The sequence below is a fragment of the Rhipicephalus sanguineus genome, unplaced genomic scaffold (genome assembly GCF_013339695.2).
Source record: "Rhipicephalus sanguineus isolate Rsan-2018 unplaced genomic scaffold, BIME_Rsan_1.4 Seq857, whole genome shotgun sequence".
NCBI classification, from domain to species: Eukaryota; Metazoa; Arthropoda; class Arachnida; order Ixodida; family Ixodidae; genus Rhipicephalus; species Rhipicephalus sanguineus.
In genome coordinates this window covers 1-12,858 of record NW_023616144.1, presented here as the reverse complement: position 1 = coordinate 12,858, position 12,858 = coordinate 1, and the positions used below count along the sequence as shown (strand labels likewise).

The 12,858-nt window shown below is 47.0% G+C and overlaps 1 protein-coding gene across 1 annotated transcript in view; it reads right to left on the bottom strand.

The window, feature by feature from the left end:
* The window catches only part of LOC119378522 (RING finger protein unkempt-like), a 46,813-nt gene extending 36,667 nt beyond the window's left edge, over positions 1-10,146 (bottom strand). Inside the window, 3 exon segments of the mRNA XM_037647628.2 lie at positions 347-648; positions 9,717-9,929; positions 10,024-10,146. Of these exon segments, the coding sequence (XP_037503556.1) occupies positions 347-648; positions 9,717-9,929; positions 10,024-10,088 (580 nt within the window). The 5' untranslated portion in view covers positions 10,089-10,146.
* Between the last annotated feature and the right edge of the window lie 2,712 nt (positions 10,147-12,858).

Below are 12,858 nucleotides of genomic sequence, written 5' to 3'. Positions count from 1 at the left end.
ATAAGAATTTATAACTGGTACTCTCAGGCTATAACTTAAAGTGATGCCTTTGTTTTCACACGACATCACGAGGTAATCACGCCAGGCACATCAGCATTCACGAGCAATAATGTTTCTGTCATGACGTTGGAACATTCGGCACAGTGCCAATGACTATGGCCTATAGCTACCATACACATCTCACACTAATCTCGTGCAATAAGCCCCTTCGAAACTGACTGCATGAAAATAACACCCCTCAATACCACGGTAGGCAGGTGCCGCAAATTGAAGATGGTGCGCGCCCACGTATCCGAATAATTTTGATTTTATCTCGTTCTCTCAAAGCACAACGCGCGAAGCTCACCCTGCCAGTGAGGGTCCTCGTTGAGCGCGTTGCGCTCCTTGTCCAAGCTGTTGGGTCCACCGTTGGTAGCGTCATCGGGGCCATTGGCCGAGCTGCCGTCGCCGGCCAGGCACGCCTGCTGCTCCTTTGCATCGTAGACGGGTGAGCGCAGGTCATGCAGGCCGTGGGCAAAGGCGCAGTGCGGGCCGTTCTTGACACAATTGCCTCGCGCATCTGTGTCGTACACGCAGATGCCCGTCTTGTAGTAGCGTAAGTGGTAGCGACGTTCTGTGTCCCCCGCCGTGCGGTGCAGAAACCGGCACCTGTCAACGACACGCCCAAACAAAGGTCAAGCGGGTGTTAGACAAAGTACAAGTACTAAACAGAACTTTCTTTATTAAGAGAATTCGACGTTTCGGGACCGGTTCGGTCCCTTCCTCAGGGGGTGCCTGTATTGGTGGTTGAAGCAGTGACACTTCACGACCAATACAGGCACCACCTGAGGAAGGGACCGAAACGTGGAGTTCTCTTAATGGAACCATTCCAGCTTCTAAATATCTTTGACCCAGCCAGACAGATCTCTGTCAAAATGTTTACATTCGGAAAGGACTTTGCATCTCGTACCACACTCTAGAAAAAGTTGCACACTTTTGGTTGTCTCTTTGTAACACGACAATAACTGTCATCTATCTTGCGTGCGTTTCCTAGCAGCCCACCCAGCACTTTCAGGTCACAAACGGCACGCATGCCCCCAGCACGACAAGCCACTCTTGATAAGAAGTTAGCAAGAGCTTAATTTTATGACAGAAAGACACCTCAGCGGGTGCATATGTTCTTGGAAATCATGCTTTTCAGACACTCCCTATAACCTGAACCCCTCAAAAGAGCAGTACTAAAATCCGCCACAGTGCTTTTAGACGCAGACCAGCAACAACTTATGAGACAGGTGAACTGCGTTGCTACGCTGTAGGAAGGGTTGTGTTGAAACTCAACTCTATTACTCTTTTTTCCCCGTTAACAGTACAAGCAATGCCTCGCCCACATTATCACTGCAATTGGCCCCCTGTAAGCAGCGAATGTCAAGAGGAAAGTAGCACCCCCGTAAAAGTAATCGTTGCACTATGGCGACCCAGGTCAACAGCCTGCCTGTTCAAATAAGCAGATGAAGTTTCCTATGCACATTTGCAAGATTTCCCTGGCAGTATGTCCCTCATTGTGTGCAAATTGCTAGAATGGCGAGTAAACCAAAAAAAAAAAGACCTTAGACAAAAAGAAAAATGGCCTCAAATAAACAAAAAACTTGACAAAACTGGATATTCAAACCACATCAGGATCAAGTGTGTACATATAATTGCAAGCCATGTTTATCTAAAAGCCCCAGTGTTAAACTATTATGCAACTGAGAATGGAAGTAGAAAAGACTAAAAAAAACATCATGAAGCAAAAGCCTTTCTTTCAATTTGGCTTTCATGCGAAATGAGATGCGTTGGGTATGCTGTCAAGATAAATTTGCCAACTTCATACGGACTATTGTTCGATTAAAAACACACAATCACTCTCGCTTTTGTTTTGCTTTTCACAAATTCAATTGCTTATTGCCGTGACAAACACTAGCTGCCATGGACCTTTTACTTGCAACAAGAAAATCACGTACTACAGCCCAGCACATAGCTTGTAACTTTGTTTTGTTGTTACTATGACAACACCAACAAAACTTGCAGATATGAACCTTGCAGGCTCAATCATTCGCAGCCATGGACCTTACAAGCTCAATCATAAGTTCTCATGTGTCTTGAAATAAGCCCAAAGGAATTACGCAGCTCACTCGTTCGCACAGGCATAGTCAAAAAATATTTTTCGGGTGGAGGGAGGGGGTCAGATCCTCTTTTATGTATGTTTGTGCATGTGTTTTTATGTGTGCACACGTGCAAAATGTAAAAATTTCAGGGGGGGGGAGGTCTAACAACCAATCGTTAGGATAAGTGTTCTCGTCGTAGACACTAACAACTGTTGTATTGGAGTAAGGGATATACATTTCTGTTAACACTTCGTGAATTAAGTGTTTCGTGTAAAATCTACCAGTTGCTGACAGTCCATCGTGACGGCTCCGCGATTATGGCACTGAGTTTCGCCGCATGTGTTCATCGATGCCCAACCATGGCAGGCGCATCTCGATAGCAGTAAATGGCAAAAACGGAATTGTGCTTAGGCCTGGGAGCAAGTTGCGAGAACCAGCACAATTCCATAGCCGCTATTTCGTTGAAACATTGTGGAAGCCCCCAACAAATAAACTGAGATAACAACAACATTTCCTTAAAGTCAAAGAGCCGCTCTGGAACAAAAAGCTGTGTATCCTAAATCACTTCATTAACTCCCAGCTTATTTTGAATGTGCATCGATAATTATCTTTTTCTTCTTGATCTTCACATATTTACACAATGTGAAGCGCGAATATCCCTTTTCTTATCGGACAGTTGCACGCAGCTTTGTACGAAAGAACAATAACCTCCCGCACTTAAAAAACTGACAAAGGCGTTTGCAAATGCGCATAACACAGAAGCGCTAACTAAAACTACCGTAATAATTTTACTTCCACCGCGGCGTACCGAAGTACGCCGAAACGCGAGCGCCCAGTCAGAAAAGGCAGTGTCTCCTTCCACCGGGTGGAAGGAGATGTTAGGTGGGCAAAGCGTTCGGTTCACCCATATAGCCGCTAAAACCGCTTGACTTGGCTTGAAGTGTATAAGTAGGTGGCGGAAGAGTAGCGTTCAGGCCGTTTGTGTAGCTTGCTGGTGAGTGTTGGCAGAGGAGGCACACTACTGTACTGATGTTGATATTGAGCGTGAACGTGTGCATTAACGAGAACTGTGTGTGTTGTAGAAGTCGTAGCAAATCGTTGCCGCTTTTGTTGCGATGTCCTCCGGTTCAGTGGACCATGCCAAATCTATAAGCAATGATAACGAGCTGTACGAGCATGAGATAAAGCCAGTGTTACGTGATTTGTGAAATGTGTCTGTTTGACGCACAGCTTGTACTGTGGCGTACGTGTATGTTGTGGTAAGTGCGTGCTCTGCGTGGCCCGTTTGTTGGCTTGCGTGGGGTGCTGGCAGGGGAGGCACGGCACTACGCACTACTGTACTGGTGTTGATATTGAGCGTGAACTGTGCGCATTAACGAGAACCACCTCTGACCGTAGGGACTGATCGCGTTGTGTATGTTGTAGAAGTCGTAACAAGTCGTTGCCGCTTTCGTTCCTGCGCTGTCCCCCTGTTCAGTGGACCATGCCAAATCTATCAGATATGATAACGAGCTGTACGAGTATGAGATAAAGGCCATGAGTTACGTGATTTGTGAATGTCTGTCTGACGCACAGCTTGTACTGTGGCGGACGTGCAGTGTGGTAAGTGCGTGCTCTGCGTGGATCGATCGCTTACAGTTGGAAAGTCATTTGGGCGAAGTGTACTTGAACCATCACTTTTATTTAACGGTGCGGCTAGGGTTACGTCCAGACGTAAGTGTAGCCGTCGCTATCGTTACGCCCATCAGCCTGAAGGAGGACGAGGAGGATCTTCACTTCCGACGTGATGTCTCAACGAAAAATGCGACGAGATAGCGAGAGTCAGGTGTAGCCAGAAATTTTTTTCGGGGGGGGGGGGGGGGGGGGGTTTCACCATACTTTATGTATGTTCGTGCGTGCGTTTGTATGTGTGCGTGTATATATACGCAAGCAAATTGAAAAATTTCGGGGGGGGGGTTGAACCCCCCCACCCCCCCCCCCCCTTGGCTACGCCCCTGGCCCAGACGTAACTGTCCACGGTGCAATTCTGCCTCCGTGGTTACGCGTCCTATGCGCAGACTAAAACAACTCCTTGCTGTTTTAATCTACTGTCCCTGAGAATATTTGACGTAAGTTAGGGGTGGTCACCTTGTGGTCGGTGTGAAAGGTTAGACGTTTACACCTATCCACTGTAACTGTAACGTTCAGCACGGCCGCTCGCTGAATTAAGCGGCCATACATTCAGTATCACTGTCGTATCACCGATTTACCAGCATCACTTATGTATTGAGACGTGCGTGGTTTGTTTTGCCGGACTGTTTCGCGTATCAGCAGCTCTGTTGTCGAGACAGACCAGCTGACGCACTTTAGGAAGACGTTAATTTCGGCCTCCGCCGGAGCCACGCTGCCTTCAGCCATCTCTCGGGTGCTGCCTTTTCCTTAGCTTCGTTGAGGCGGTCAACCTCAGTTTGGGGCAATCACGGTTAGTGAAATAAAAGTGAAATAACTGCAGGTCTCCATCGAACTTGATGTAAGTACGGTTTGCGTGCCCGTGTTGATGTATCACACGTCCACTAGGGTTACGTCCATACAATAACAATCGGTACAGCTGCCCCGCGTGTGTACACATAAATGTCGTCTTTAGAAAGCCTCCTTCCGTCCAGTTATGTTGGTGCAGCCTACTTGGCCTACTCGCAACACATTGTTGCGAGATTGGGCTCACCGTCGCGGCGTTAGCAGTGTAGTATGGATGGGCGGTCGGCGGCACATATCCAATTAAGTGTTGCACATATCCAAGAAAGCGCGTTGACTACAGCCCAATGGTGGTATATACGCCCTCCATTGCCACATTAATGCACGAAGCCGTCCTAACGTTCCTATTACGTGTGTGAGAAGTGCAATCCGCCAATCAATGGGGTACTGGCCTTCGGCGACAGTCGTGTTTTCCACTGTGCTCGATGTTTTTTTTTTTCTTGCTTATTTGTACGTGCTTAGGTTGTGTTCTGCCCATACTACAATATAAATGGTGTTGTGCGACTGAACCAATATACTTCTTGCTGTAGCGGCTACAAAAAAAAAGCCTGTATTTCTGTGTAATTATAGTTGAAGTGGAACTCTGTGCACTCTGCTTTTCTGTTTGCATGATTCCGTGTACCTCTCTAGAAGTGCGTGACTTGAGGTCTTTTTTACTGCTAACCGGCCTTTGCAGACTATAGTTCATGCTTGGTATCACAAGGATTTCTAAATCGCCAACACTTCACGAGATTGCGAACAGTCATTTACGAAAAGTCCTTAAAACACAGTTCTCTCCCGACTGACTGGAAAATGGCATCGGTTGCTCAATCTGGCCCGCGCAACGTTATCAATAACTACCGCCCCATTTCACTCACTTCTGTGTGCTGCAAAATTCTTGAACACGTTTTATATACCGCCATTGTTAAGCATATAGATAGTAATTCTTTATTGAACTCAACCAGCACGGATTTAGACATGAACTATCGTGCGTCACACAACTGGTAGAGTTCACACATGTTTTAGCAGCAGCACTGGACGATAACTCTTCGGTTGATTGTATTTTCCTCGACTTTCAGAAGGCGTTCGACACCGTTTCGCACTACTTATTACTGCAAAAACTGTCCAGCTTTGACATTAATCCCCAAGTTATTGCATGGGTTGCTGAATATTTACGTGAGAGGCGACAATGCAGTTGTAAACGGCGAACAGTCTGCAATAACTGATGTTACGTCAGGGGTGCCTCAGGATCAGTACTGGGACCCCTTCTTTTCTTACTTTATATCAATGAGATTAACGAAAACGTACAATATCATATTAGGCTATTTGCAGATGACTGCATATTATACCGCAAAATTACCTCTGAAACTGACTGATCTGTGATCCAAAACGACTTATGTGCGATACACGCATGGTGTGAGCGATGGGAAATGAAACTGAAGCTTAAGAAAACGGTGTGCATGAGGTTCACCAGAAAAAAAAAGTCCAGGTGAATTCGAATACACAATAAACTGCTCACCGGTAAAATGGTGTGCGAATACAAATACCTAGGCGTTTACTTTTGCCCCTCTTTATCATGGAGTCGGCATGTGGATTATACCGTAGGTAAAGCTTGTCGGAGTTTGGGATTTTTGCGACGAAATACACGTGCATTTCCACAGCAAACCCGGGAGTTATTATATAAAACATACGTAAGATCAGTGCTGGAATACGCGTGCTGCGTGTGGGACCCTTCAACAGCATCAAACAAAGAAAGATTAGAAAAAGTTCAGTCCATGGCGGCAAGATATGTGCTTAATATACCCATGTATGACAGACAGTTTAGTTCAACGGAATCTAAGGCGATATTAAAATGGAAGTCTCTGCAGCATGCGAAGAGCGTCATTTCGACTGAAGCTATTACACAGCATATATCATTTTCATACTCGAATTCCCCGTGACGTATACATTAACCGGCCTCACTACACATCAGCACGCAAAGATCACGAACACAATTAAGATAAGAGAATAAATGCAATACATCGTCCTTCAGCAACTCTTTTTTTCCCAGAACTATCAGTCAGTGGAATCGACTTCCTTCCACAATTGTAGGAATTTCGTCTAATGACGCATTCTTTTCTGCAATAAAAATGATTGAATCTTTTGACCACTGAGCCTTAAAAGAAATCATGCGTACGCCTGGTAATCACCATGATCTATACTGTATCCCATTTGTAAACTGTGTTGTTTTTTTTAGTGCTTCCTTTGCATCTTGTGCTGTACTATATATTTACCACTGCCGCGCTTTGTTGTAATTACTGTTCGCATTGCCATTAACTATTATCACTGTGCTTTCTGTTTATTTTAGATTGTTTTCCCAATGTATACGACATTTTTGATGTAGCTGTGTTCGACGCAGCTGTGTACGTTTGTGTCGGCGTAGAATAATCTACATTTTCATTTGCACCTGCAACTTTCATGCTTGTTCTTCTTCTGTACCCCCCCCCCCCACTGTAATGCCTGTATGGGCGCTATGGGTATTAAATAAATAAAATAAAATAATAATTGTGTCTCAAAAATTCTGCATTCACACCTCCATACCGACACGTGCATGCACTCACTTATTAAAAATATAAAACAGCGCTTTTTTAAACACAAGACGAAGGAAAGAAGAGATATGTGTCCCTCCATTCCTTCGTCTTGTGTTTAAAAAAGCGCTGCTTTATATTTTTACCATGGAACCTCACCAACTCGCCCAATTTGCGTGTCTTCTCACTTATTAGTCTGCATACAAGCCTTGGAAATTGAAATGCTTGTTTATATCGTGCAGACATACGTACAAGCATTTGATGCTGTGCTAACACAACGGAATAGGCTGCCCTCTGAGGACGCGCGCAGGACGTTCGCACACTAGCGAACACGGTGTGGCTAGCAGACGACGCAGGGAGCCATAATCAGCTGCTAAAGTTACGTCCACCGTGTGATTCACAATGCGCACTTAAGTTTAATAATTATCTTGCCAGTCTCAGTGGTTGGCTCGTGTCACTGGGACGCTGTCGCTTCGCGGTGCGCCGTCGTCGCTCCACTATTTTGCTCGAGTGGCTGGTGTCACTACAGCAAGAGCACGGAGCGCGACGTGGGCTGGGGCGTCCACCGCTGCCACCAAGGCGATTTCCTTAAACAAAAAATATTACGGCGCCCGTGGAGCACTTAATAAAAAAAGAGAGAAGAAACACAGCGAGGTTCGAACCAACGTCCTCGCAGATCCGAGCACGACACGTACTACTCCCGCTGCCCTAGAGCCGATCGGTTCGGTGCGTCTGATCTCACGCTGGACGTAACTTTAAGATTTGTTATTCTTACGTCCAGACGTAACTGCAACGGCTCCTATAGTTACGTCTAGACGTAACGCGCTAGACACTCCGTTCTTCCTTTCCATCAAGAACCACTATTACAGACATTCACAAATCGCATACACATGGCCTTTATCTCACGCTCGTTATCGTTGCTTATAGATTTGGCGGCGGTCCACTGAACACGGGGACATCGCAGAAACAAAAGCGGCAACGACTTGCACACGAATCACTTTCTACAACACTCTACACGACGCGACCACGTCCCTACGGTTACACCACGGCCAGATGCGGTTCTCGCGCACGCAGTTCTCGCTGAAAATGAACACCAGTAGTGCCGTCTCTGCCAACACCCACCACACCACGCAGAAAAACGGCGGCCTGAACGCTACTCTGCCGCCACCTACTTATACACTTCAAGCCAAGTCAAGCCGGTTTTAAGCGGCTATTTGGGTGAACCGAACGCTTTACCCCACCTACCGTCTCCTGTCACCCGCGCGCAGGAGACGCGGCCGTCAGAAAAATCTACGCGAAAACGAAACCGGAAGTAGTTTTGGGATCACTTCCTTTCCGCCCAATCGCGGGCTTACGCTCGTCGAAAAACACCAAATTTCACGTCGACATTTCGAATAACGCATAACATAGCACTTAAATGTTGGATGTATTGCACGAACGATTCACTGAACTTACAGGAAGCCCGGAAGTGTGACGCAACCCGTCCCATCCGCGACTCATCGGCAAGCCATCCAAAGCACGCAGCCGCTCTTTGATTTTTGTAACTTTGTTTCTGTTATGTAGCACACAGCGCGCGCCTGACGTTCCAAGAAAACGATGTGACAGGCCGTTAGTTGGCAGTGCAGCAGAGTAAAGCGACGCGGGCGAAGTAGAGACGTGAATAAGGATCTGTCGCCACTTTTAATAACAGGCCTACGCGCGCGCTCTACTGGAATCGTAACGCTGTGGCCGCCCCGCTTAGCAACACAAAAAGAAACGCCAGCGACAATCGAAGCGGCGGCGTAGCGAACTGGATTTGTTTCGGAACGAAATCGCGTCCATGTCGCACAGTTTCTGTAATCGCTAGGCGGAACGCACAGCTGTTGTTGCCATGCGAATAAAGGCAACGCCGAATGTGCGGAAGCAATAGGCGAACCAAAACGAAGCAACGCCCGCAAAAATACATAAAGCATCACCACAGCCGCTCCGCCAACCAACCTCTCAAAAAAATATACAAAAAACGCTGGCGCGTCAAGCGTTGGTTCGAGCAAATCCCCGAGACTGCGGTTTAACGTCAGCCCTGAGGCTTAACGACGAGGCGGCAAAATCGTAATTACTCTCGCGTAATATCAGGGTAAGCCAGCGTTTACGGCGTTGTCTTTTTTTGCTTTCTCGCGAAAGAAAAAAAGGATGTTTCCGGAGCACGAAAACAGGGAGGGAAGGGCCCCCACGGTTTTGGGCGCACCCGATTGGCCCGCCGCCACGTTACGTCACCGTTCGCGCCAACATGGCGTAGTCAAACAATATGGCCGACATTGTTTACAAGTGCTTTTAGTACGCACATGTCCACACTTTGGAGCGTTTTTAAGGCGACACGCGAGCGGCGCGCTCGAGCGATATTGACGCCCGCGTGCGCTAGAAGAACCGCCCGAGCCGCTGCAAGCGAAGCGGATGCCGCAGGCGGCCGCGTCCGCGCGACAACGCGACCGTCAAAACAAACTTGGCCCGAACGAACGCTACATAGATGGCCGCGCACGCGAAGAACGTCAGAACTCACCCGTCGCCGTCGGGACATATCCCCGTCGTCTCGTCGTAGTTTGTGCAGTACACATCGGGGCTATAGTTGAAGGTGCCGTCTCTAGCGAGTCGTATCGGTCTTCTGCGCCGTTGGTTCTTGAAGTGCCAGTGAAAGCATGTGAACGGCTTGTGCTGTGTGCACTTGTGCTGCACGAACAGCGGGCACTGCTCGACACGGAACTCCTTCAAGTAGCTGTAACACCGAAACAAGACGGCGCGACGTGAACACACGGCGCTCCAGGGGTTGTCCGGACTCCGTGTGAGCCCTGACAAGGCGTGAAACTTACTTGTAATGGTTTGGCTTCTCGGTTTGTGTAGGCAGCGCAGCCTTCTGATCAGCAGTCGACGGCATTTTGGATGCCTCTTGCCAGCCCGCGCACTCGGGTTGCGCATGTGACGTCAGGCTTGGCAGTGCCGCCATTGGTCGAGCCGCGTCACGTGGGCTTGTTTAGTTATATTTTTTGGCTGGTTTCGTATGGCATTTACACGCACCCTTCACTTGAGGATCGCAGTGCCCGGTGACAGTGGTTTTACGTTGTGTTCCGTGTTGTCCCACGCAAAAAACAAGTGCACCGCCCGCGATGCCAGTCCCTTACGTGCGGTATGGAGCGGATTGGCACGTTTGTGAAGACACGTCACTCGCGATGTGAAGGCGGCGTCCGTGCTGTGGCACCACTAACGATGGCAAAACAGCGGCAACATGTCACCTGTCAAGTTACCCAGCTGATTTCAAGTGCCCGGCGCATCGGCATGTTTGTGCGCCATCCTGGAATTTCTTTTGAACGACCTTTGCGAATGTCTGTGAGATCGATCGACGCGCATTGACTTCGCTGCCTGCGGAAGACTGAAAACGACACTTAAATATAGTAGAAATTACATTGCCGCGTTTTTACGTGGCCCGAAACAAGGCGCGATGCAGGTGCGAAGGCATCGCGTGGGAGTTGTAGATACAAGTGTGTTCTTTGCATCATTTTCTTATTCTCTTCGAGACCGAGTTATTGCAACAGGTAGTGTATGGCATCTTGGCACGATGTCCGCTCCCCGAGCTTTAGAATGCTCGTATCATATAGTTCGATTACCTTTTTTTTTTTAAGTTAATTTTTTGTCTTCCGTTGTGGCAGCCGACTCACGTGTTCAGTTACTCAAGATCAACATCTGTTCTGTTAGCGTGTGGTTATCGCATCACCTCCGAAGTCTAAGCTTGACCCCGAAAATCTTGCCACTTGTCCGTAACAAATCTAATTTCCTTCGATAACGTTTCGTTTATCCAGTCAGCTTGTGCGAGATTGTCAGAACGCTAAGGGATTGCTTACCCGGTTTAAATGTTCTTGTGCTGTTACTGAAAAAAAATGCAAGAACGGAATTAAAATCTCACGGATTTACGCGAGTGCGTCATTTACGCCGTAGTGGGGTCAATTTGAGTCCGTATTAATTTTCACCACTTGGGTTTCATTAGCGTGCAGGATAAACGATCGTTTTTCTCTTTTTTTCCATTCTGTTCTTGTCAGAGTGCGGCAGGCGTTGAACCCGCGACCTTCGTTAAACACACTACATTTCGGCCGTCTTAGATTAGAGAACTGAAAGATATACATACCTTGCTTTCGCCTTTCTTTTCGCTAATTTTCTGGAATTCAACATGGGGAGTGGTGAAGCCTGTTCTCTGTAAAACATGTATGTGCCCATTAAATAAACATACGCCTGAACAGGGAGTGTTGCTGGTTTCGACCAAGCGTCTTTTCTTGCTGCCTTGAAAGACACGAGACCACTTGTCAAAACGTTGGCTCCAGCGATGCCCCCAGTTGATGGATTTTTCATTTCTTGAAGGGTTGTTTGGATTCCCAATAAATAAAAGTATACACGTCTTTGTAGGTTGGCTGTATCAGCGTTTATTTCACTTGTTCAGACGTTTCCTAGTCACTTATGTAATTTTTTTTTACATCTTGTACATGGGGAAGATGAAATAAACACTGTCAACGTATGATGTGTCGATAAAACAGATGTTCTGATAACATGTCACATACACACAACACGTTCACTACACCTTATCTACAGAGTTCGTACAAACTGATCACCACTAATTACGCAGATGTTTGGAGCTTGACTTCAGAGGAATTAGTCGAGGCACTGAGCAGAGCCTTTTGACGCAGCTTCTTTGCCGTCTTCTCTTGCATCTCTTCGTAGTGTTCGGCGAACAGGCTCTTCAACGCTGGGAAGAGCAGCGGAAGCACGGGCAGGTCGCTCGGCCGCACCTGCAACGGTTCACACGTCTTAAAAAACCTTCGCAGCACCGCGTATGCAACTGTACGCCCCAAAATAACATCTGATTATCGCAGTAATGAGCGGCATGAGTAAGAGTCATACGGTGACGAAGATGTTGAAGAACCATGGAGAGAGTTTGAACAGGCACGGGAAGTGCTAGAGGCTGGAGGTGTGTGATCAGAGATCTGTGACAACATGGCAATGCTGTCACAGATCTTGAATCACATGTGTCGAGCCTCTGGAATTTTCCGTGCTTCTTCGTCGTCTTGGTTGCCACATGGCTTTTGCACATGAAAATGAGCATGCAAAGCTAAGCTTACACTGAGTAATATCTTGCTTGAAGGACAAGGTTTGTACTGCAGTTAGAAATGTCTCTACGCCAATTTAGAACATCAACAATTAGACTCAAACCATTTTTCGTGCCTGGAATTCTTTGGCTAGTATCATAGAAACCTACCGCATCCGCACATCCAAAAGTTTCGCGTTAGGTGTAACACTTTATCGCATACAGCGTGAAATCCACTGCATTGTGTATACCACACTACTCGAATCGGCTTATATGTTCTCTACGAAATTACACAGTAAAACGAAACACGTCACTTGAATATTCTCACTGCAACGAAATATAAATGATAAAGATGCACACATCTGTGGATGCAAATCCCTGTGGAGATGACATAATGTGCTTCGCTTGGCTCACCTACTCGGACATTCCATGTCTTGACTGGCAGGAGCGTCATTGTGATGGCGCGAAATGTTTTACAGAATATCATCACTTCTATAGGCCCAACAAGCAAACCATTAAATGTTGATTTATGGGGTTTAATAATGGCACAAGGGCCAGAAATGCGCCAAGACAATCA